Here is a 26,437-nt window from a genome sequence, read left to right as displayed (position 1 = left end):
TAATCCAGGGCTTCCTAACATCATTATCAACGTACTGGGCCAGATAATTCTTGATGTGGGGGATGTCCTGTTTCCCAACATCCCTGGCCTCTGCTCACTAGGAGTCAGTAGCATCCCCTGTGTGATCATTCTTGGTTGAGAGTCACTGTTCTAATCCTAACACAGGTTAGCAAGAAGAAACTTATTTGAAAAAGGAAAAGAAAAAATTCTTTGAAGAAGAAGATAAACTTCAAGTAATGAATCAGCCTCTCCTAACCTCCCACAAGTTCAGTTGTTTTACCGATGGTGGCCTGAGGCAAAGAACCTCCCAGATGCTCCTGGAACGTGCCAGGATTAGCCGCACACCACCTGCCCACCACAGAGCCACACCCTGAGAACAGTACAGAGATTACCAAACACCGAGTGCTAATGGTGCATCTAACGGTAACAAACAGAAACAGAAAAAGTGAAGTGAAAGAACGGACAGGTTATAGCGACAATAAAAATAAATGTGAAAATGGCATCATGGTTATGTCCAGGCTTCAAAATGAAATGAGAGCGGTCAGTGAATTTAAAAGAAAATAGCTATTTAAAACTTACGTCGTGGAAGAAATTTCTATTTCTGTAGCAGGACTGACTTACCTAGATTTCTCAGTCATAAAATCTATTTTCTCAGAGTCATAAATTCTATTTTCTAGGATACACCAAAGACAAATGGCCCTCCTTAAGAGGTGCAAGTGTAAAGCTACGATCTAATTTTCATTTAAAATGGACATCTCTGGATAATTATTTCCTTTCAAATCATCAACATTTAATACAGATAATCTGACAGCTTGCTAACTTTAAATAACTTATGTAAGTGTCTTGGAAGGCTTGAAATGGGCTGTTGAGTACTGCTCTTCAACCTCGATTATAGTCAGGTTTCCTTAACTGATTATGTGGGGAGTGACCAAACTTGACAAACGCCTCCTTTAAAGGCGATCTACTGCAGGGCACTGTCAGAAGGGACTTCCCCTCCCTGAGCGGGCTGAGGCGTGTCCTCGCTCCTGGAAACCACATGGAGCCAGCTCTCTGAGCCAGACTCGCCCCCAGTGATTCTCCCCATCACCCCCGATGTGTGCACACTCTCTTCCACACTTCTCTCCAAAAACCTACAGGTGCCATTTAAAAACATTTTCGATACAAAGGATTATGTCTGCCCCCTGAAAAACAAAATGAATGTTTTGGGAAGAAAAAAGGTGGCAAGTTCTCAGAGTTGTCTTCAATTATGACCAACTGAAATCAGTGCTGCTGATACTGGAACCACGCAAGGATACCACCCCAAACCTCGTCATTAACTCGAAGTCCTCTCTGCGGCTGAATGGCAGCACGATTCCCCACCGTTAGGCTCTGTGCCCTGAAGCTCCAAAGAAGACACTGCCTTTGTAGCATAGAACAAGCCTCAGACAATTTGCAAGAAGCACGTCATCCCTTCTTAGATTTCTTGCCTCTTTACTATTCTGGACTCACTTAGCTATGACACCTTTGGTTAAGATGCACTATACTGCCGAGAGGAAAAATACGACCTTTTTTAGATCGCTGCTCTCCTCTTCCTTCAATAACAGTAACATGTACTTAACTCTCACCTCAGTGACAATTTTTTAAATGCAATAATGACTAGGGCAAGTGAGTGGCTCAATCGGTTAAGGCGACTGCCTTCAGCTCAGGTCATGATCTCATGGTCCTGGGATAGAGCCCCACATCGGGCTCCCAGCTCATTGGGGAGTCTGCTTCTCCCTCTGCGCCTCCCCCTGCTTGAGCTCTCTTTCTCTCTCAAATAAATAAAATCTTTTTAAAAAATTAAAAATAAAATGCAATAATGACTAAAAATTATTTGTCTTGACTTATTTTACTTGTTTAGCAAAAGCTGATTGATAAGCCTTCATGCTAAGTGATGGTTAATTTTATGTGTCCACCTGGCTTGGACCACAGTGCCCAGTTATGATGCTAAACCCTAGTCTGGATGTTGCTGTGAAGGTATTCTGTAGATATGATTAACATTTACAATCAGCTGATCTGAAGTGAAGATTACCCTTGGTCATATTGGTGGGCCTCATTCAATCAGCTGAAGGAAACCTGCCTCAGGACGGTACCATGGAAATCTTGCCTGAATTTCTAGCCCGTTGGCCTGTCTTACAAATTTCAGATTTGCCAGTCTCTACAATTTCATGAGCCAATTCTTTAAAATAAATAAATCTCTTCCCAGCCTACTCTCTTTCTCTCTCTCTCACACACACACATACACACACATCCACATATATAGTCTATTGGTTCTCTCTCTCTGGAGAGCACTGAATGATACACTCCAGTTCCAAGGGGAAATATTATCATGCCATTATATGAAGTAACAAACAGAAATAAAATCAAGCAAATAAATAAATCAAGAAATAAAATCAAGAAATAAAATCAATGACATCTTCTCGAGTACTGACATATTTATAGCACTGACTGGTGGGAGAGGGTACAGACACAGTGGAGCCCCTTCTGAGACAATCATCAGCATGTTAGCGTGTGCTTCTAAAATTCCAGGATTTTACTTCCTGAAAGCAGGGACCATATATGTTCTCTAACAAAATGCTTTTGCCAGGCAAAGTATATTTAATACAAATTCTCATATAATCTAACTTCTTTCCCAAAAAATACTATGGTTTCTGCCAAATGCCTTTTTGAGTTGACACTGTAAGGCATTTTTAAATGTGGCCTGAATTTCGCCCTAAGCTGAATACTTCTAGCCTTGTTCCTGCCACTCCCTTAACAGATTCCTGTCCGCCAGCCCAGACCAAGCTCTCTGTGAGCATGTGTAGTTAAGTTTTTGAATCTCCGTTATCTTCCTCTGCAAGCCTATAGTGAGTTTCTAGAGGGCAGGAGTGCTATCTTATTACCCAGCACAACGCCTAGCAGACGGCTGAGGCTTTAGCCCGTGACTGACAGCTGCTGGGCGCTGTCCCAGTAGGACTGGCTCAGTTAGAAACCGTACCTGAAGTTCAGCATTATGAACCACATACTTTTTTTTTTAAGATTTTATGTATTTATTTGACAGAGAGAGACACAGTGAGAGAGGGAACACAAGCAGGGGGAGTGGGAGTGGGAGAAGGAGAAGCAGGCTTCTCGCTGAGCAGGGAGCCTGATGTGGGGCTCGGTCCCAGGACCCTGGGATCATGACCTGAGCCGAAGGCAGATGCCTCACGACTGAGCCACCCAGGTGCCTGAACCATACACTCTTGAGGTACTCTATTTTATTTAACTGTCATCACAAACCCGAGGTATAATGAAAGATCACTAAACTCAATAGCCACATGTACTTGACTCATAGCTGAATCTGGTTCAGACAGGGAGACCTTGGTCTACTTGTGTCAATACATGAGTCTTTTACTAAACACACCTCTGGACGTGCCTTACTCTGGAATACAAGGGTCTCTTTATCTTGCTTAACATTATAATCACCTGAGGGGCTTTAAGAACTCAAACCCTGCCCCCAGAACTCCATTTCAGACTACCAGAATCTTTGGGGATGGGGCCTGGTCATCAGTACTTCTTAAATGACAGCTCCCCAGGTGACTGAAGTGTGGCCTTGTGGGAATCACTGGACCACCTGGATTTCACAGCCTTTACCAAGGTCTCGGCTATGCTTGGTACGCACTAAGGACTTCAGGAGCTCTAGAGCTAATGACACTGTGGTTCCGGGTGAGTTCTAGAAACAGGACCGCAGTCTTTGGAAGACTGAGGGAGTTTACAATTTCTCCTACAAAAACACTGCAGTTGAAGGAAAAGGAACTGGCCAATTGGTCAATTAAGAATGTTGGGAGTACACTAATTCAGTTTCTCTTAAAATTTAAAATTTTCAAGGAGGAACGGGCATCAAAGAAATAATATTCATTACAATACTTCATCTAAAGATGGCGTTATTCTGCAATACCTTTTTGGCTTCCTCAGCTGTGACGGAACTTCCAGGGGCTTCATCTTTGGTGATCAAAGTAATTCCATCTAAAAAGTAATTCACAGAGTGAAATCCCAGTGCAAAGAATCAATCCTGATCGTACCTTCTTCTCCATCACACCCCCCTCCCATCTTCCCATTAGAGATTTTTAAAACTCCACAGGTGCTCTTCTCTATAGAAATGAAGTCCGTGAAGGCACTTAACTCACACTGTTCCTTCCATCTTATATTATCCTGTTTCCTACTTAGCCTCTGTAAAATAAAGGCCACATCTCAAGTGCTACCTGCTGCATCAAGTCTTCCCTGATTAAATCTCTCCTTCGGAGTTTTTAGCTCACTTTGTTTATGCCTTTGAAATGGCTGTCATCATGTCTTACCTTGTATAAACTACAGTACACATTTTCTCTCCCCTAATGGACCATACTTTTCTCAAGGGCAGGGAATGGGTTTTATTCATCTTTCAATTCCCATCAATGTAGGCATGGACAAGCTTAGTAAATAAATAACTGAACGACTATATACTTTGGCCCAAACCCATTAGATACCCAATATAGGAATCTGCAGACATTTTGACTTCTAGTAATGTTACTAGCTACTGATGGAATGGCAAGAGGCCCCAGGTTGGAAGGAAACATGCTCTCACAATGGTTATGTCTATCATTTAGCACATACATCAATTTTAGCTCAGTGAGAGCAAATCAAGGATAGAAAATCTACCCTTTAGTTTTCTCTTCTTCCTAAGATTTTCTTCTGCCTCAAATGGCTGATGCGTGATACACTTTCAGAAAAGCATATACATTTAACATCCATTTGTACCTAGAAATGGCACAGGTCATGTGTATTCTCTCAACAGGATATAAGCTCTCAGAAAATGCGTACCTTGTGTATGTCCTGTAAGTTTCCTTTCAGCCAACAATATGCTGGAGGCAATTAATAAATACCAAAACCAATCTCCTTCGTCCACTAGGCTGGCAGCAGAGACACCAGAGTGATTTGAGTAAGCCCCATTCACCACCTATTCTAATTGCTTTTGCTCCCCAGTGTAGAAGTTAAAGGACTGAAAAATTAACTGTCAGGGAAATAGTTGCCTGAGTGATGAAAAGCTGTCCCTTAGAAGCTGGATAGATAGATATGCAACTCCTTTTTACGGAGTTTGCCCAGAAAGACAGGCTCAAACTAATCTAAAGGCCCTACGTCAAGTGAAAAGTTTCATAATCTTCGACACCATTGTTTTCATAGGAGGTATTTTTAATAGGTAGTATCTTATACTTGGTTCTGAAAGAAAATCAAGTCAGGTGAAAAAAACCGGGCATAGGGCATGGAGGAAAGCCAACATCAAGCATAACACTGAAAGAGTGTGTGTTGCCTTCTTTCTAGGTTGTTTGCATTGGTCTCTGCGAATAAGTGAGGGAATGGCTTTGGTGCATGAAGATGCTCGTCTGCTGATATGGAAAGCCCAAGAACATGCTCACGAAGGTGGCAGAAAGGCAAAATGTGGGTGAGGTCAGTGTTAGTGCCGTGGGTCTGGCAGGATGGAAGGGTATAAGAATCTGAGAAAGGGGGCAATGTTTGCCCACACGGGCTCTTCCAGCTAATAGAAAAGGTACCATCTTGGAAATGGGTCATGCTGCACAGAGTTTAAGATAGGACCTACATGTTCACTACTTATCACTTTTTATTTATGCTCATTAAGCTTGCTTTTAAGCCTTGTTATTTTCATTCACTGGATCCTAAGCATTTTCCCAAATCCACATGGAAAGTCACCAGGTTGCCACGTAACACATCATACAACATAATTTATGTTTAGATTTAGAAAAAACAGCATAAATATTTGGAGAAAATGACAAAAGACAACTTACCCTGAACGACAATTTCCCAGAAGTGATTTAACTGTTTCATTTCCACTTTCTCTCGAAGGGCTCTCAAGAAATCGTTAAAGCGCTGCTCCTCTGAAAACTAGGGTGGCATGTGGGGGCAGAAGGGCGTCAGGTCAGAGCAAATACAGAAACAAGTCACTCCCAGGACAAAGCACTACGTATACCAAATCCACCGTTATTTATAAGAAAAATATATAATGTCCTTCTTTGGTAAATGGGAGATCTGGTCTGGCATTCCAAATTTCAGCTAGATTTGTGGGGAACCAGAAATCCTTCCATCTGTGGAAGGTACACAGCTGCTCAGAGCTGCACCAGTTTTTTGGGGGGGTCAGTGCTGTGCTTTTTAACTTTCAATACAGACAAAGTCAAACAAAAATAGTGAATTCTCAGTATCCCAACACCCAGCTTCAACAACTGTCAAAGCAGCCAGTCTTGCCTCCCCATACACCGACCTTCCCTCACAACCCTGGGATTGTCTGGAAGCAAATGTCAAGCATATTATGTCAGCTATAAATATGTTGGTATGCAGTTTCTAAAATACAGAGAGGGACTTTTTAAAAAATACCAAAAATTACTAAAAATTCCTTAACAGGAGTAAATGACCAGTCAGTATTCACATTTTCCCAATTATAAAATCCTTTTTCTGTTTCGTGTGTGTGTGTGTTGTACAGTTCTGCAGCATAAAAAGGTCTCTACATTAAGAGTGGCTGATAAATCTCCACGGTCTCTTTTGATGCTCTTCCATCTCTCGTTTTTTAAAAAATTTTTATTTTTTAAGAAATCCAGTGACCTGGTAATTTCAGCTGGCGACAACAGGGCACAGAAGTGTTACTGGGTGCCCCGTCTAATGGGGGCAGTGCTAAAAAAGCAATACATTTTCATCACCTTTTCCCAACTTGCCAGATCCTTCTTCACCTGCAGGATCCTTAGTCTTTTACTGATTTAACTTGGCTTATATTTTGTCTTTATCTGTAGGGCATCTGGATCATCTACTTCTGCATCTTCTAATCTTAACAGTTTTCTCATTTTCTTATCATTGTTTGTAAGAACCTAAACAACTCAAGAATTAATTTGTTCACTCACCCAGCCAATACTTACTAAGCACCCACATGAGAACATACACTACAACTGCGCCTACTTTAAAAATATGCTTTCTAATTTAAACTTGTTCACTCTTGCCTAGAGCTTACATATAAAAGCCTAGAAATAATTTGGAAGATTTTCACAGTGTTTTCTCAAAATTCCTAATAAAACAAACAAAAACCCACATCAAAAGTAGGGTATGGTTCTGAGTAATTAATTTTCAGCATTCTTAATTTTTCCTGGCATTCCAGATCCCTACTCCCATCTTCATAACATCCTTCTCAATAGTTAACCAATATATATTTTCCATCAATTTCTTTAAAATAGTTAGCCAGTCCTTTAATGTGTGGGTCATCAGAGACTACAATGGAAATCTCCCTGGTTCCCTAAGTAGGAATCATGCAGCCTTGGCTCTGATGTCATGAAAAGCTAACTCCCAGGGATGAAGCAACCCGGTCATCCCACCCATCTTTATACCCCCTCAGAAATGACAGTGATAGTAAAAAGACTTAGTCATTTTGGCATCTCTTGGCCAACACGGCTATTGACAGTGAGAACAATGATCTGCAAAGCCTGTGCTTACTTGTGGGGTGCTGTATGTCTTCCGTGTGATGATGGCTAACAGTTTAGGAAGAGGAAGACAAGCAAGGATAGCGTTACCTGAACGGCTTCTTCCCGGAAGACTGTGATGCAGTCCATGCTCTTCATAAAATATGGTGTTTCGTTAGTTTCCAGAAACTGCTCAATGCGAGTTATTAGTTGGCGACTTGCTAGAAAAGACAACAAATTTACTTTCCTCGCTTTGAGTGATGCTGGTTAGAATATATGTTTTGTGTGCCTGTAAGTATGTACTATGGTTCACGAGCTTCATGGTCAGTAGGCACAAAAGCTCTTCTTTGAGAGGGGGTGGATGGGAAGGGCAAGTGAGATGCAAAATGCTGATTCCCAAAGTCTGTATTTGAAAAGATTGGGTAATACTTACTGTTATCTGTCAAGAAATAAAATGTAATTTCTACAATGCTTAGAATTATAGCTAAATGTTCATTTTGGGATTAACACTAAATGATTTTTTTTTAATTGTGATTTTTATCCCTCCCCTCCCCCGAATTTAGGGGACAATTGGGTAATCCAAACTGTCTTTCCTAATATGGTCACAGAAAATAGATCCTCTAGTCTTTCCTCTAATCCCACTCATGATAAATGTCAAACAGTGCCAGACAGAGAAGAGTAATGAGCCAGGGACACGCCATCTTCTACCAATCAGAGGTCAAATTAGAAAAGACCAGCCCTCGTCTTAATTTAGTAATATCCCTTTAGAACGAGGAATCATTGCTACATATCTTCTGCCCTTGAACCTGAATATTCTCTCTGTTGCTCAGTACTCTACAAGCCATGAATACTTAATAAACAATAACTGTCAGCTAGCAATGTCATAAATTCTACAGAAACATTAATAATGTTATTGTTTCTAAGATAGGTTGCAACTTGAGGCTGCCCCACAAACAAGTATTTTTCAGTGTGAAAAAAGTAGAGGAAATACAAACAAAGTCATTAGGGAATATAAATCACTGAGCAGATTGAAACTGACCCTTAACAACTGGTATAGAACAAACCAAGGAGATGTACAGACTTAGGGCATAAAGGCTCACTCTCAGTTATGCCCTGAAACCACTTACTTGCTGGCTCGGCGGGCAATTTATGCTGAACGGTCAAGGTGACGCCACAGTCACAGCCTCATCTGAGCATCATAGCAATTATGAACGGGTACATGCACAATACTAATGAAACTACTTTCAAGGCTCGCCTATAAAGGCTCAAGGCCACTAAGTAAATCACAGTGACCTGAGCACTGTTCAGTGCCTTATGAAAAACAGGAAACTCGTGCCATCAATTTACTTCCTAAGGATCCTATAGCCTATGGAAAGGATTAAAAAACTGGGCAAAGTGGGGCACCTGGGTGGCTTAGTCAGTTGAGCACCCAATCTTGATTTCAGCTCAGGCCAGAGTCTCAGGGTTATGAAACGGAGCCCTGTGTCAGGCTCCACGGCGGGAAGACTGCTTGGTATTCTCTCTCCTTCTGCCCTTCCCCCCACTCGCATGCTAACTGAATAAAATCTTAAAAAAGCAAAAACAAAAACAAAAACCTGGACCAAGAATTTCTTAATATAATCATTTTGCAGCAAGGGAAAAATATCCCCAGTAACTACTGCATTTCTGCCACCAACTAAGAGATTATGATCTCCATTATAATAAAGTACTTAGCAAACTTGAGGGATTAAAGAAACACTTTCTTGCAATTTCTGAAATCTTTACCAATGTATCCTGCAGTGGTGAATTAAAACCCAACAGTACCAAGGAGAGAAAGGATATCAGGATGAGTCTTTTAAAACAAGATAAACAACAAAGCCCTGATTAGTAGGCAGAGAGGAAAACCAACAAGAAGCTCAAAGCAAGAGAAGCTCTCTCCATTTTCAGCTTGGAGAGGTGAGGGGACAGAAGGGTTTGGCTGTGCTCTCCACTACTTACAGCAGCCCACTTGCTCTGATGAGCCAGACATAAAGTTACTCAGAGTTACCAAACTAGCCATCAATAACAGCCTTCATCAGCCATGGGTAGTAATCCTAGAGACTCAGCTCCTCATTTCTTTTGAAATGAGAGTGAGGGACCTAGTGAGCTACGATGTAAATGTTTCTCTTTATGCAGTGAGTATTTTCATTACTTCGACCTAGTACATATTTACTGTGTGACCATTACAGGGAAGACCCTGGAGTATGTTCTGTGGAAGACATGAGGTTGAAGTCCTTGCTTTGAGAAGCTGATAGTCTACAAGAAGATATAAGACATATACAAAAGTAATAGTAGGAGGTAAATGTGAAGAGAACTATGACTAGTATGGAAATATGTCAGCTGATGTGAATTTTTAAAATCTCTGGTGACCGATTATAAGATATTTTCATGAATTAACATGGCTTTTTCACTGAGCAATGAAAAATAGAGTTGGTCATCATAGAGCAGAAAACAGAATGAGCGGAAGTATGAAGAAAAGATGTGGGAAAGCACAGGGTGTGTCTGAAGAGGAACAAATGGTTCAACACATGGAGTCCAGATAGGAGGAGGGGAAGGAGGAAGAATCAGCTAGGGGAAGGTTGGAGGGCAGGTGGTCCAAGAAGACTACAGTCTGTGTGAGGGTCCTGAGGCAGGATGGAACTTGGCTCTAGAGCAACTGCAGGGGAGAAGAACTGAAGACCAAGACTTTAGGGAACTGCAACATTTAGAGCTTGTAGAGAGGAAAGGGGGCAACAAAGGAGCTAAGAAGACGTGGTAAGGGAGACAGGCAAAAACCAAGAGGGTATGGCACCATGGATGCCAACAGATGAAAGAGGAGAGCTATCTGTTGCGGTTAAACTATGACATAAAGACTGCAAGAAAAAGAGTATAAAAAGCACAAGGGACCGGGGCACCTGGGTGACTCAGTGGGTTAAGGCCTCTGCCTTCGGCTCAGGTCAAAATCCCAGGGTCCTGGGATCGAGCCCCGCATCGGGCTCTCTGCTCAGCAGGGAGCATGCTTCCTCCTCTCTCTCTGCTGGCCTCTCCACCTACTTGTAATCTCTGTCTGTCAAATAAATAAATAAAATCTTTAAAAAAAAAAAAAGCACAAGGGATTAGGTACTGAAGCTTAGGAAGTCCATATATCAATTAAATAGGGACTTAACTGCTTTGCAAAAAAAAAAAAAAAAAAAAACAGTTCCTTCACCCATTTTATCTTGACATGTGATGGCACACACACACAGACACACACACACACACACACAGAGTTGCCATCTTACAGAGAAAAGTATTCAGGAGACTAAAATAAAGCAAAAGCAAAAGTCAATAATCCATTTGCAGTAATGACACAGTTAAGGGATATAAAGAAAAGGAAGTAGGAGTCTCAAGATCTACTTTCTATTTAAGAATGAAGTTCTTATGTATTTGTGGGCCTATCTGGATTGAGTTTTCTGATTTATATGTTAGACTGTCTGTCTTTTCCTCCAGGAAATTCAGGAACACAGGGAGATAAGCATATCCAAGTTGCAATAAATCCAAAGAAAACGAAGAACCAGATTTCGCCCTTTTAGGAATCATCAGTTACGTGGCCTGTGTCTCTGGCCCATGATTCTGAATTCTGTTGGTCTATCCAGACTATTTTGTGGTTCACTGACTATCATGAACCATTTAAACACCAGCAAATATCTCTGATGGAAGATGCTTTAATATCCTGAATATCCTGAATAACATGTGGACGAGACTTCCCTTCTGAAGTTTGGTAGCACTTCATGTTTTCCTGCCATTTTTAATAAAAGTAAAATCCAGAAATGGCAGACAAACTAATATTCTACTTTGGCTAGATGACGCTTTTGAAGCCCCCGTCCTCTCCGCCCCACATAAGGGAAATGCTGATCATCACGGTGCTTGTCTCTGCTTCTACATTAATTATAGGGTATGGAACGGCCTGTCAGTCTTCATACTCAGTAAATCACAACCCCAATTATAATTCACCAAAATGCTTTTCAGAATTAGTCAGAGGCTCAATAATACTCATTAGTAGCTAATATAAAAGATGGCCATTGAAAGGGCCATCCATCTTAGGCAAGGGCTATCATTTATTTCAAGGAGTCTTCAAAATCAAAATGGCCTAAATTTTGAGGTTTTAAATATGGGCATTATATATTAGCCCAGCATCTCACATATGTACAGATTGTGGATAACACAAAATTAGTCTCAATAATACTTTAGTGTTAGCATTAAAAAAATGCGACCCAGATATGAAACTGTTATGTATAGGGAAAATGGCAGGCTTTTTTGTTTGTTTAATCTGAAATGTATGCTCTCCCCCTCTAGAGAAAATATTCAATACCACAGAAAATTCCCCAAAATGAATCACCTCTCTTCTTACTGTACAGTCACAGGGGCCAAAACACCCCGGGCCATGTGCTTGTCAGTTTCCAACTTGACATTTACTTACTACCACTGTTCTCTGCAAAGATGTTTCTAACAGAATGAAAGGAAGTCATTTATTGTGGGTTTTTTCCCCTCCATCGGACAAAGCCAAAACAGCAGTGGGTTTGCTCATCTGTCACACATTATTTATAAAGGGCTATAAAGTCATCTCAAATGATTTTGCTCAACTCAGGCATCATTCAGGACATCTCCCAATTTAATCCTTCTCACTATCTCAATGCCTCCTGTGAAATGTACTTATTAAAAGGGTACACACTTTACAGAAGTTGGCAGTTAAATTATGTGTAAATGTTAAGAACAGATTTATGCAATGACAGTGGCATCTTCATAAAACAAACTTTAAAAATGATGATATAAATTAAGCACTTAAATAAGTATACGGTCAGGTCAGTAACTAAGAGAATAAAATAATAATATCTATCGGCAAACAAAACTCAAAGCAAGTAGTCCAGTCTGCCACCAATTAAACGCACACATAAATACAATGACCATTTTAAGCCAGAAACGTGTAAGAAACAGGTATGTGATAAGAAAATGAGTCTGTGTTTTATTACAGGCAACTAGAACAAAAATGGACTGCCAACAGGCTTATGGCTCTTTACTACAGGATATAAACTGGTCATTGTGGGTAGAGGCTGTGTTTCTATCAGTCACCACCCAACCAGAAGAATAGAAATCACTCTGAGCATTTAACAAAGGAAGCGTAATGCGCACAATTGTTAAACAGGTGATGAAGGGCTATAAAGCCAACTGAGAGTGGTTCTGTCATCCAAAGATCAGAACAGCAAGAAGCCCTTAGCACCCCTTGGCAGTGCAGGGTCGGGGGAGAAAAGAGCAGGGGGAGGTGCATCAACTAGAGCTCACTCACGGGTCTGTCCAACGGGAGCCGAAGCCATGGAGGACTGGGGATGCTGCCTAACACAGACAGGGAGGAAGAAACACCCCAGCTTTTCCCTCCCTCCTTGCCTCCTACCAATTTCCCACCAGGGTCTCCTTTGGGCTGAAACCTGTAGGAAGCCAGTAGTCATGAGAGGCTGGGAAATACAACCTGTAGGGGCTAGTTCGGGTCCGTCCCCACCCCCACCAAGATCTGGTGCACCCACAGGAAGCGTGAGAAAGGGGCCATTCCACACAGTGTTACTGTGAAGCCACAGGGGTGGATGGATGCCCCATTTTAGGTACTGGATATATCCTGGAGACATAAAATTAACACTGAATTCTTTAAATAATAAAGGAAGATAAAACATGAGTTATTTTTTCTTCTTTCTAATGAGAGGATACAATGAAATTCAATAGAAAGTTACTGAAAAGGTTCATAAGCATTTATTTAAAGCTTTTCTCAGCCAATTTTGTATATATATAGTAAATATATATAAATAGATATACACAATATATATCAAATTTTATTTATTTATACACACACACACACACACACACACACACACATACATACAGGGGGTACCTGGGTGGTGGCTCAGTCAGTTAAGCGTCTGCCTTCCACTCAGGTCATGGTTCCAAGGTCCTGGGATCAAGTCCTGCATTGGGCTCCCTGCTCAGCAGGGTGTCTGCTTCTCCCTCTGCCTCCACCCTCCTGCCTCCTCTCCCACGTGCTCTCTCTCTTTCAAATAAATAAAATCTTTAAAAATACATATATTTAAAGTGTATTTCTACAAAACCAGAATTACATTAAAAAGAGAGAGAGATTTTCATGTCTACTTGAAACATCTTTAGAGTTACAGACACCTCCCTCTCCTTCAGGTTTAAGCCTGTGAAACCCAGTGCGCAGTGGCCACACAACTGCGTGGACAGCGATGACAAACCAGAGGAACCGGAAGTGACTGAACCCTTCCCATGGTGCTTCTCCCCTTTCACAGAAGTCAAAGGATCTTCTGAAAATTGAAGCACAAAAAACTTACCCCAAATATTTTCCTCTCCATGACAAAATATATGCTGACTTATTTCTTAAATGTCCTTTCTGCTTCTATTTCCAAAAGAGGCTGGATATATAAGACCCCAGGCAGAATCTGCCCTCAATGCTTGTGATTCTTGGTCTGGCAAATCTGGTATTCCTCGTTTTATTTTAGTTTTGTGGTCTTTAATGAAATATATTTTGTTGGGGGAAAAAGAAATCACTGGGTGGCACCAAAAGAAACCGAGAATTAGGAAAAAAGGATAAGCTTCACGTAAATGATGTGCAAACGTCATACTTTGAAGCAGCTGGACTGTGAAGCAGACACAGCTCTGTCCAGCTCTTTGCCTCTGCCCTGATCTTCCCCCTTTTAGAAACTATTGTGCGAGACAATTTGCCCCAGAATTCTCCATTGAGCAGACAGCTGCCTGCCTCCCTTCTGAGAGCAGAAACATTCCGTGGCCCTGACACAGAGACCACCACAGCCACAGTATCACAGGTGACCAGTGGCACAGGAAATCGAACGAAGGATAAAAAATGCTGACCACCTCAACAACATACATATAGCCTTCGCCAGCTTTTTATTATTATTATTATTTTCTTACCAATAACTAAAAAACCCAATTAAAATCTCACCATTTAAGCTCCACAATTTCAGTCACAGCCCATTTTTTCATGCTTAACGATTTTCTCATTAAATGCAGTAATTTCTTACAAATTGCACTAATAAAAGTAAGTCCTGCTGGGTGTTCCCCCCCTTTTAAATGTTGCCTTTTCATTGATGTGTTAAATTAAAACCCCAGGCACAAGGAGCAGAGTAAATGCAAAGTCTTTATTGTCAGAATCCATTCCTGCAGATCGAGATCTCTCACGTTTTATTTTTGTTTTTACTTGAGCTAACTGTGAGTCCTACTTTATAGCCACAGAAAGGTCTCTTGGTCTTAGCTCACTCTAGAAAAAAGGTGGTAGTGCAAGCTAATGAGAAACTAGAAAAATGGTATCCAGGAAAACCCACTAGTAGTAAGGTCACTTTATGTAAGAGAACATTACAACAAATCTTCATTCTGGATGAGTAACAGCTCTCATCTTAAATAACTTGATGAGATAAATAACTCAGGTCTACAAAATTTTAAGTTTCCTGGTCAAAGGTTGGGTTCCATGGCATTCTATGGTCTTTTCATTTTTTATTAACAACATTCAGTTTAACCACTGAAGACCCACTGAACGTGTCCCACAAAACCTGAAGGTTATAATGCATATTTACAGATTTACAGGGCATACAGCAGTTTGCTAAAAAAAAAAAAAAAAAAAAAAAAAAAAAGACATATTTTGGTCTTTAAGTGTAACTAATTTCCCCAATTCCAATATGGAGTGCATTTAAAGTCCAAAATTGGGACATGATGCTAACATAAGAAAGAAGCTAAAGGAAGACTTTTTCATCTAATGAAGTGACTTCTTTGGCTCCTTTATGTCATGTATATGCCATATGTCTGGAGGTATGTGTTAGGTGTTAGGCTAGGGAGTAGAGAAAGAGGGTCTCCATAATTTTCTAACTCTAAAACTTGGAGAAGTTTCCTAAAATAAAAGTGATATAGAAGAATTAATAACCTTACCATGTGGACTTGATCCCATTCCAGATGGGCAGTAGGAGGGAGGCAGAATGCAAGACGACGGTGTTTGGTACTATAGCAATTTTACAGTATCTGTCTAGCTTCATACCAGAGTGGATGTCATCCACCTAATGCAGGAAGTAAGTAGAAGGAACCAAGTAGCCATAGTAACAGTGCAGCCAAGAGGAAACACTCTGGAACAGGAGACCAATCTGGCAGTGGGATCCAATTAAAAGTTGGTAATTGAATGGAACTGAAATTCATGTATCAGCTGAAGAGATACAGTGAGTGGTGACTCAGACTCCATAGAAAGGACAGAGAGGTTGGTGGCCACTGCTTGAATGAGCTTCTGTGGACGATGGGGCGGTGGGTGGCACAGTGTCTTATGATGCCATAAGAATCTAAGTCACTCTTAAAAGGATGTATCAAGTACCAGAAAATTTAAAACAACTATGTTTCATGTGGTAAATCTTCCTACAAACTGATAAATAATGATGCCCTGTGTTTATATGGCATCTTTCCTAGAGATCCTCTTTTTTTTTTTTCATTTTTCTCCTCTTTTTCGATTTTTGTGAAGTTGTAAATTTTAGAGCTCAAAATATTGAGATATTATTCTTCTCCCACTTCTCCTTCAGTGGGGCTAAGATTTATGAATTGATCCAAAGAAACCAAGAATTAATTCTTCTGTAATTACTACCATTCCCAGGCACTGCTTTGTTAAAATCAGTAATAGAAACAAAAAAACTTACTTAGCAGTATACAGAGAACATAAAAGCAGATGGAGGTTATCTGTCCCACTGATGGCAGACCACCAGCATCTTTGATAATGTATCACATTACAATAAAACCATTACTGGGCTCAGGTATCCCAGGATACACTAGCTCTTCAATCACAAGCATCTCTTCAGACTGGGATTTGGGGGTGAGAAAAAAGAATGGGCATTTGTTGTGGAAGGAACATCCTGAGCAAATACAAAGAGGTAGAAAGGCAGTGTCACAAGGGTATGAGAGGGAATACTGTTTGGTCTGAGTACAGAGTTCACAAAGGGGGCCTGCAATGGCAGAAAAGAACCAGGCTCTGGAAAGCCTTGAAATGGGGGACTCATTTCAAAGACATGGTGAGTGATTAAAAAGGGCTGACCCTTAATCAACTCTGGGCTATAAGAAGCTAAGCCTGGGGGTTCCTTGCTCGCTCAGTCAGTGGAGCAAGCAAGTCTCGATCACAAGGTTGTAAGTTCTTTGGGTGTAGAGATTACTTAAAAATAAAATTAAAACAAAAAGGGGGGGGTAGCTAAATCTGTACCAACATATGGGATGAGTTGAACAAGAACAACGTTGAGGATAATTAGTATAGGATGCTATAACTGTCCAATGGTGAAGTAATGAAAGCTTGAATTAGGATACGGGTAGTTAGGATGGAAAGGAAGAGATAGATCCAGAATATGACAGAAAAGAGGAGAGAATTACACAGGGGTATAAAGTGGCCAGAAATGCTCAACGGTCACCTCAGCAGCAGTGACAGAAAACCCTTACTTCTGGGGAAAATCCTGTTAGCACCCAGAGCACCAGGACACCCACAGGCTGCTGCATCACCTGGGATACTCTTCTTTGGGCTCTCTCTTGTCCAGCCTCTTACGGCTCAGGTTATGCCAGACCGGTCCATGAATTCTTCCTCACACTGGTCACGCACCTGCATCTGTACCACACTGCCTTGTGTCCCACTGCCTTGGATGAACCATCTGTGCCTCTAAGTGACCCCTTCCACTGGTGCCCCAAACACCAATACCTCTTCCTTCTCAAAGATCTCATCCAGTCTCATGCCTTCAGAGAACACCTCTAGGTGACCTCTTCCAGATTTGTATTTGGAACTCAGACCTCTTTCCTGAAGTCCAGACCTGCATAACCCACTTTGCATGTCTCCCCCTTCTCGTAAAAAGCAATTCCTTCCAGTTGCTCAGGCCAAAAAACTTGGGAGTCGGCTTGTTTCTTTCTCTCCACCCTGCATTCAAATAGTAAAACCTACCAATTCTACTTTTAAAGCGTATCAAAAATCTGACTTCTTGGGCACCTGGGTGGCTCAGTGGGTTAAGCCGCTGCCTTCGGCTCAGGTCATGATGTCAGGGTCCTGGGATCGAGTCCCGCATCGGGCTCTCTGCTCAACAGGGGGCCTGCTTCCCTCTCTCTCTCTCTCTGCCTGCCTCTCTGCCTACTTGTGATCTCTTTCTGTCAAGTAAATAAAATCTTTTTTTTTTTTTAAGTAAATAAAATCTTAAAAAAAAAAAAAATCTGACTTCTTCTCACTTTCTCACTTACATTACTATAGTAGCCTTCGAACTCATCTGTCTACTTTCACCTTGCCCATTCTCAACATGGCAGCCAGGACACTTTTAAAACATAAAGTCAATCAGATCAACCTTTACCTGGAATTCCTCAGTGGTTTCCCATTTCACTCAGAGTAAAAGCAAGAGGTCTAGGAGGCCCTATGTGATATGTAACCCAGCTACCACCCCCCCCCCCCGCCCCGATCTCATCTACTTCTTTACTTCAGCTACACTGGCCCCCCTGGTGCTCCTAAAAGAAGCCAAACACACTGCTTCAGGAGAACATACTGCTCCCTCTGTCTGAAGAGTTCTCCCCAGGGATATCCACTAGGTTCTCTCCTCCACCTTCCTTAATTCTCTATTCAAATGACACCCCAAAAGTAAGTCTTCCTTGATCCTCTATAAAATCGTAAGCCCATCTCACCCCAGCACTCGCTATCCCACTATCCTGTTTTATTTTTTTCTGTGGTGCTGTCGTAAGTTGAATACCATTCTCTGAAAATTCATGTCCTTTCTGAAACCTCAAATATGACCTTATTTGGAAATAGGGTCCTTGTAGATGTAATCAAATTAAGACAAGATCATAAGAATGGGCCCTAATCTAATCATGACTGGTGTCCCTATAAGAAGAGGGAAAATTTAAGAGCACCTGGGTGGCTCAGTCAATTAAACATCTACCTTTGTCTCAGGTTATGATCCTGAGGGAGTCCTGGGACTGAGCCCTGCAGTGGGCTCCCTGCTCAATGGGGAATCTGCTTCTCCCTCTCCTGCACCTCCCTCCCTCGTGCTCTCTCTCTCTCCCAATCACTCTCTCTCCCTCAAATAAGTAAATAAAATCTTTAAAAAAAAAAAAAAAAGGAGGGAATTTTGGACACACAGAGTGAGAGAGCTCCCTGTGAAGAGGAGGAGGCAGAGACTGGAGTGGCGTGTCTACAAGCTAAGGAACACAAACGACTGTCAGCTGTCACCACGACCTAGGAGAGGGGCACTGAACAGATTCCCCTCAGAGTCCTCAGATGGAACCAACCTTCTTGACATCTCCACTTTGGAATTCTAGCCTCCAGAACTGTGAGAAAATAAACTTCTCTAGTTTTAAGCCAGAGTGGTACTTTGTTACAAAGCCCTTGGAAACAAACACAAGTCCTTACCACCATTTGACATTTATTTTCTTATTTGTTTACTGTCTGTGTTTCGTTACAGTGACTAGCACATAGTAGGATGCTGGTCACTTGCTAAATGGATGAACCAACTAAGCCTCACTGGTTTACTCCTGCAAAACCTCACAGAATGAAGATGTCTTTTTGAATGCCTTCAATTTAAACCCCCACACTGCATTTTTACAACTGGTCACCACCAGTTGTGGGAATGGACAGTCTAGAACTTTTTTTATCACCACCCTTCGCTTTAATTTTACAGATATGGAGATGGTGAAAAGAAAGCTCTATGGAAGGGGAGTATACAGAAAGAGTAATAGGCTGTGTAAGGGAGTGTGCAGGCCTGTGAGGAGAAGAAACCACTTTTTTTAATGGGGGGAGGGGCAGAGGAAGAGGGAGAAGGAGCATCTTAAGCAGGCTTCACACCCAGCGTGGAGCCCCACACAGGGCTCGAGCTCACAACCCCAAGATCAAGACCCCAGCAGAGATCAAGAGTCAGATCTTAACCAACTGAGCCACCCAGGTGCCCCAAAGATACCATTTCCAGCACTGCCCTGACTACGCACACACAGGCATCTTTATTGCCGTCACTTAAAATTACTCAGCTCCATCCCATTTCGCTGGAAGCTCTTTTTTCTCCTCTTCGATCATGTTGCTTGATACCACTGGGATTTGGTGGGTAGTGGGGGGGGGTGTTTTACAAAATGTACTGTCTATGGCTATAACCCCAATTTTTAGCACACCCTAAAATATTAACCATCTTGACTACAACACAGAGCACTGCCAGGGATTAACAGGCTTACTCCTAAGGGGAGAGAGTTAAGAAAGCAAGACAGAATACGAGTTTGTGGAGGGATTGGAAGAGAAGGGGACAATGAAGGAGACTTCCTTTTCTTAACTTTTATGTACTACTCTATTACTATTTGATTTTTTCCAATGAACATGTATTTATTTTTTTAATGAGGAGAAGTCTAAGGAGCAATAAACAATTGTTTCTATTTCTAGTGAGTCTTAAACGGATAGACATTTTTCATGGCTGGCATTTACTGAAGATGAAACTCAGAATACTTCTATATCATAATCCTTTTATTTCTTTTTTATTTTTTGCACCATCTACTTTCCTCATTCTTTCTGTTTATTACTCATACACCTAAAGGGCTGTATTAAAAAGGACCTTCAAATTATTTAATTTTACCCACCGTCCTCAGGAAAGACTACCAATGTGAACCGGATTTGCTACAGGCAAATCTTATCTCTGGTTTATATATTCACCTCCCCCATCCCATACATTTCAAGTTTTAATGTATAAGTCTCGTTGGCTTCATTAAAGTCCATCTAAGAGCAATCAGAAATGGAGACAATTACGGGATAATCCAGCCTTAGTTATTCCATATATTTTCTTTTCAATGTATGAGACAAAGAATGAATCAAACAAAATAAACCCATGCTTGAGAAAAATGGCACAAAAGAAGAAACAAATGAAAGGTGGGAATAATGAACGTATAAATTTTCCAAATCTGTAAGCACTGACCTAAGAAAATAGGTACTTAAATAGCTACTGTCAGAGCACTTGGGTGGCACAGTCGACTCTTGCTTTCCTCTCCGGTCCTGATCTCAGGGTCCTGAGACTAAGTGTGGCTCTGTGCTCAGTGGAAACTCTGCTCTTTCTCAGCCTCTTTCTCTGCCCCTCCCTCCACTAGTGCTTTCTCCTTCTCTCTCTCTTTCCCTCTCTCTCAAATCTTTAAAAAAAAAACAAAAAACCCTATTATCATTAAAACGTAAACTGACTTTTCGTTACTTACAACTAATCATCTTCTGTGCTCCAACAAGTTCCTGAACCTATAGTTTTCCTGTACAGAGTAAGGTGGTCATGTGTTAAAGTAAAGGAATTGCTCTCATGAAGCAGAGGATTATGAAAGACAAACATAATCTTGTGATACATGTATCTAAGTTTTGGTTTTTTTAAACTCCAATACCTGAAGACTTTTATTTAAAATACACTCTATTAGCTGAATTGACAATATTTTCTTCACTGGTACTCTGCAGAAATTCACTTCGGTCTCCAGATTTTTGTTTAGCTAGGGTCAGGTAAAAATTATAGAGGTCTTACCAGTCCCTAAGGTCTCAAGGGCAGTAACTTTCAATACTCAAAACATCACGGAGAACAACTAGACAGAAAATCAACAAGAACATAGATTTGAATAAACTATCATCTAAACTCACCTGACTGACATTTGCAGAACCCTCGACCTAACAACGGTAAAATATACATTATTTTGGGGGGAATATACATTATTTTAAAAGGCATATGGAACATTTGTCAGAACAAAGAATAGGCTAAGCCATGAAACAAGTTCCAATATATTTAAAAGGGCTGAAACCATTCAAACTATGTCTTACAACAGAATTAAGATAAAAATCGGTAACAGAAATAAATATGGGAATCTCCCAGTATCTGCAAATTAAACACTCTTCTAAATAATCCAAGGTCAAAGAGGTAACTGCAAAAGAAATAAGAAAGCATTTGAACTGAAGGACGATAAAAACATGATGTATCACAATTTATGGTGTGCAGCTAAAGAACTGGTTAGAGGGAAATGTATAGCTTTCAACGCCTACATTAAAAAAGAAATGAGGTTTCAAAGCAATAATCTAAGCTTCTACTTTAAGAAATGAGAAGAAGAGGATCAAATTAAATCCAAAGTGAGCATAAGGAAGGGAATAAAAAGGACAAGAACAGAAATCCATAAAATAAAAATAATGGAAAAAATCAATAAGAGCAGAAGTTAGGATCTTCTACAAAAGATAGGCAAAACCATAAACTTTTACTCAGACTGACCATGAAAAAGAAAAGATACAAGACACCAAAATCAAGAATAAAAGAAGGGAAACCACTATCAGCCCACAGAACTTAAGAGAAAAATAGTATGAGTAATGTGAGGCCAATAAATTAAACAACTTAAATGAAATGGACAAATTCTTGTAAGGACATAAATTACTACAACTGACTTAAACAGAATGGAAGATCTGACCAAACCTATAATGTGTAAAATAACCAAGTATTAGAAAGTGTTCCACGAAGAACCCTGGCCTAGGTTTCACTGGCAAATTCTATCAAATATTTAAAAAAGAAATAATATTAATCTTGAAGGGGAAGAAAGAATACTTCCCAACTCATTCAATAAGGCCAATATTCCTCTGATATTGAGGCCAAAGATGTTGCAAGAAAGGAAAACTATAGAAAAGTATCCTTCATGGACATATGTACAAAAATCCTAACAAAGTATCAGCAAGGGGCGCCTGGGTGGCTCAGTGGTTTAAGCCTCTGCCTTCCGCTCGGGTCATGATCTCAGGGTCCTGGGATCAAGCCCCGCATCGGGCTCTCTGCTCAGTGGGGAGCCTGTTTCTCCCTCTCTCTCTGCCTGCCTCTCTGCCTACTTGTGACCTCTCTCTCTGTCAAATAAATAAATAAAATATTAAAAAAAAAAAGTATCAGCAAAATGAATTCAGGAACATACAAGAAAAATTATATACCATTGATGGACTGTTATTTATCCCCACATGCAAGGCTGGTTTAACAACTGCAAATCAGTGAATATAACACAGCATATTAATAGAAGAATCAAACACAACATAATCATCTCTATATAGAAAATGAATTAAAAAAAAGAAAATGCATCTGACTAAAGTCAAAATGCATTTGTAATAAAAACTCTCAACCAACTAGGAGTGAGAAAAGAAAATCTTCAATGATAAAGGGACTGAGAAAAACCAGAATATCATACTAACGGTAAAGATAAAAGCTTTCCCCTTAAGACGAGAAACAAGGATAATCACTTTTATAATTCTATGATTGTTGGATATTCCAGCCAGTACAATCAAGAAAAAGAGTGTTAAGGCATACAAATTAGAAAAGAAAAAAATAAAACTGCCTTTATTTGCAGACAGCACCATCTGCATGCAGAAAATTCAGAGTATAGAGGCAACTGGCTGGCTCAGTCAGTTAAGTGTCTACCTTAGGCTCAGGTCATGTTTCCAGGGTCCTGGGATCAAGCCCTTTGTTGGGCTCCCTGCTTAGCAGGGAGTCTGCTTCTCTCTCTCCCTGTGCCACTCCTCCTGCTTGTGCTCTATCTCTCTCTCCACCACACCCCCAATAAATACATAAAATCTTTTAGAAAATTCAGAGTATATAGAAATAATTAGAAGTATTAAACAAGTTTAATAAGATTGCAGGATATAAGATCAATATGCAAAATCAAAATTCCTATATATTGGCAACAATCTAAAAAATAACTTTAAAAAATTCCAACCACAATAGCATTAAAAAGAATAAAATATGCACAAAAATTTAACAAAAGAAGTGCAGGACTTGCGCACTAAAAACTACAAAACACTATGGAGAGAAAGTAAATAAAAACCTAAATAAATGGGAAAATATTCTATGCTCATGGGTTTAAAAATTCAATATTGTTAAGATGGAAATCCTCCTTTAACTATTCTATATGCTCAGTGCAATCCCTATCAACACCCAGTGGGCTTTTTTCTATAAACTGAAAAGTTGAATCTAAAATTTACATGGAAATGCAAAGGACCTAGATTAGTCAAAACAATTTTAGGAAAAAATAAAATTGAAAGACATATTATAGTATATCAGTGCTTACTATAAAGCTGAAGTAAGTAAAAATAATGTATCAGTGAAGAACAGACATATATCAGTGTAAGAGAATTGAAGAGTACAGAAATAAACTCTTACATGTACGATCAGTTGATTGTCAACAAGATACCAAGGCAACTAGATGGGAAAAGGATGGTCTTTCCAATAAATGATATGCTGGGACAAGTGGTTACCTATGAGAAATAATGAATCTAGGACACTCACCCTCATAATCATTTACAAAAATCAACTCAAAATGGATTATAGACCTAAAACTTTCAGAAGAGAATCTGTGTGACTTGGCTAGGCAAAGATTTCTTACATAAGACTACAAAATGATAACCCATAAAAGAAAAAATGATAATCAAGAAAATAAAAATTAAGAACTTTATACTTCAAAAGACGCCACTGAAAAGATAAATCACAGGCTGCAGAAAATATTTGCAAATCACATATCTGACAAAGGACCTGTATCCAGAATATATATAGAATTCTCTACATCTCGATAAGAAAATTGAATTAAGAAATGGGAAAGAGATTCAGATAGACATTTCACCAGAGGAAATAAGATATATGAATGGCCAATAACCATCTGAAAAAAGGTCAGCCTCATTAGTATTTAAGAAACTGCAAAAAAATCCCACACAGGGATGCCAACACATCGCCACCAGAATAGTTATAATTGAAAAAACAACACAAGTGTCACCAAAGATACGGAGAAAGTGGAACTCTCATTCACTGCTGCTGAGATGTTAAGTGATAAAACTGTCTGAAAGGAGTTTGGCTATTTCTTAAAAAGCTAAACATAAACTTCCCAGCAATTCCACTCTCACCTAAGAAAAACAAAAAAATACCAACACTTGTAATTTTCATAGCATTATTTATAATAGCTAAAACCTGGAAACTATCCAAATATACCCATCAATTAGTGAACTGATAAACATAATGTGGCACATCCCTAAAACAGAGTATTATTCAGCAATAAGAAGAAATCAATTACTCAGGATGTCTGGGTCATTCAGTTGGTTAAGCGTCTGCCTTTGGCTCAGGTCATGATCCCAGGATCCTAGGATCGAGCCCTGCATTGGGCTCCCTGCTCATGGGGGAGCCTGCTTTTCCCTCTGCCACTGTTCCTGCTTGTGTTCCCTCTCTCTTTCTCTCAAATAAATAAAATATTAAAAAAAAATTACTGATACATGCTACATCAACAAACTTCAAAAGCATGCTAAGTAAAAGAAGCCACATGCAAAAGACTACAGATTGAGTGATGCCATTTATGTGAAATTTCCTGAAAAGGTAAACCTATAGAAACAGAAGTGGTGACACGGGGTGGTGATAGGAAAAAAGAATGGACTACAAATGGTCAGGGGGACCTTTTCAGGGTGAGGGAAAAGTTTTTAACTGGATTATGGTGATGATCCATAATTTTGTAACTTTGTAAGTTTACAAAAGATCACTGAGTAGCACACAGACTTAATGGAGAGACTTGTGGATCACTTACAAAAGATCACTGAGTAGCACACAGAATTAGTGGAGAGACTGTGGAGATCTACCACAGATGGAAAGGATTCTTCCACTATGTTTCCATGATAGAATAACTGCTAAAGCTCAGATGGTGAATTTTATCCTCAGTGCCCCAAGGAAACACTACTAGAATCCAAGGGCAAGGGAACTGTCAAAAAGATCGCTCCCAAGAGAAATGGCTTCTGACTCCAATGGCCTACAAAGGCTATCCTCAGTGTTTCAGTTGCATCTCATCACCACTGAAAGATATGAAGAGATTAAGTTACAGGATTTCAGCAATTTAATCTGACAAAGGAAATGAAAATGGACCTGTAGCAGTCAGCTCTGGCTGCCATAACAAAACATGACGGGCTAAGGAGGCTTCAATGTAAGAAATTTATTTCCGCACAGTTCTGGAGGCCAGTGCTAACATGGCCAGGTTTGGGTGAGGGCTCTCTTCCTGGCTTGCAGTCAGCCACCTTCTCACTATATCCTCAGATGGCAGAGAGAAAAGACAGGTAGAGAAGAGAGAAGAAAAAAGCATAAACCTGATGTCTCTTCTTATAAGGTCTTCAATACCATTATAAGGAGGATTCCACTCTCATGAAGTCATCTGAACCTCATGACCTCTTCTAAGGGCCCCAAATCCAATATTATCACATTAAGGGTTAGGGCTTTAATGTATGAATCTTGGGGAGACACAGTTCGGTCTATAACAGGACCTTTAATCACTATTCACTAAAGATTTTTCTCCAACTGTCCATAACAAACCACAAAAGATTAAAAAAAAAAAAAAAAAAAAAAAGCTGGGGCACCCGGGTGGCTTAGTCAGTTCAGCATCTGCCTTCAGCTCAGGTCATGGTCCCAGGGTCCTGGGATGGAGTCCCGCATCAGGCTCCCTGCTCAGCGGGGGGCCTGCTTCTCCCTCTCCTTCTGCATATCCCCCTGCTTGTACTCTCACTCTCTGTGAAATAAACAAGTAAAATCTTAAAAAAAAAAAAAAGGAAAAAATTGTTAAGAAAAAAAAAGTTAACTATTCTTTTTCCCAAAGGCATCCATGCTGACAATATCCTCAAGCTCTCCTGAAACTGTGCTCCCCATCTGAACAAAACTCCCTTCCTTTTTCTAGCCTAAAAAACAAGCATGCCATTTTTAAAAGTTTCATGCAGGCGTGCCTAACAGACAGGACTAACTGTATCAAATTATACTTGCCACTTCTTTCTGTGTCAGCATATTTTTTGCCTTGGGCTTGCAATTTGAAAGGGGAGGGCCCAAACACTTTTATGGCATTGAAGTGGGACTCCAAGCTGTTTCTAGGCTCCTCTTAACAGATTTCAGCTGATTAGTGACTATTTTAACAAAAGCCTAACA

At 40.3% G+C, this 26,437-nt stretch overlaps 1 protein-coding gene across 2 annotated transcripts in view; it reads right to left on the bottom strand.

Moving 5' to 3' along the window:
- Window positions 1-26,437, bottom strand: part of XRCC5 (X-ray repair cross complementing 5) — an 88,559-nt gene that overhangs the window by 6,187 nt on the left and 55,935 nt on the right. For both annotated transcript variants that reach the window (XM_046019567.1, XM_046019568.1), the window contains exons 17-19: window positions 7,575-7,684; window positions 5,814-5,910; window positions 3,935-4,002 (exon numbers count right to left, since the gene is read on the bottom strand). In XM_046019567.1, coding sequence (XP_045875523.1) covers window positions 3,935-4,002; window positions 5,814-5,910; window positions 7,575-7,684 — 275 coding nt within the window. The remainder of the gene's footprint in view (window positions 1-3,934; window positions 4,003-5,813; window positions 5,911-7,574; window positions 7,685-26,437) is intronic.

This window comes from Meles meles, chromosome 9 (genome assembly GCF_922984935.1).
Source record: "Meles meles chromosome 9, mMelMel3.1 paternal haplotype, whole genome shotgun sequence".
Classification (NCBI taxonomy): Eukaryota; Metazoa; Chordata; class Mammalia; order Carnivora; family Mustelidae; genus Meles; species Meles meles.
The sequence above is the reverse complement of the archived record's forward strand: the minus strand, read 5'-3'. Positions and strand labels throughout refer to the sequence as shown.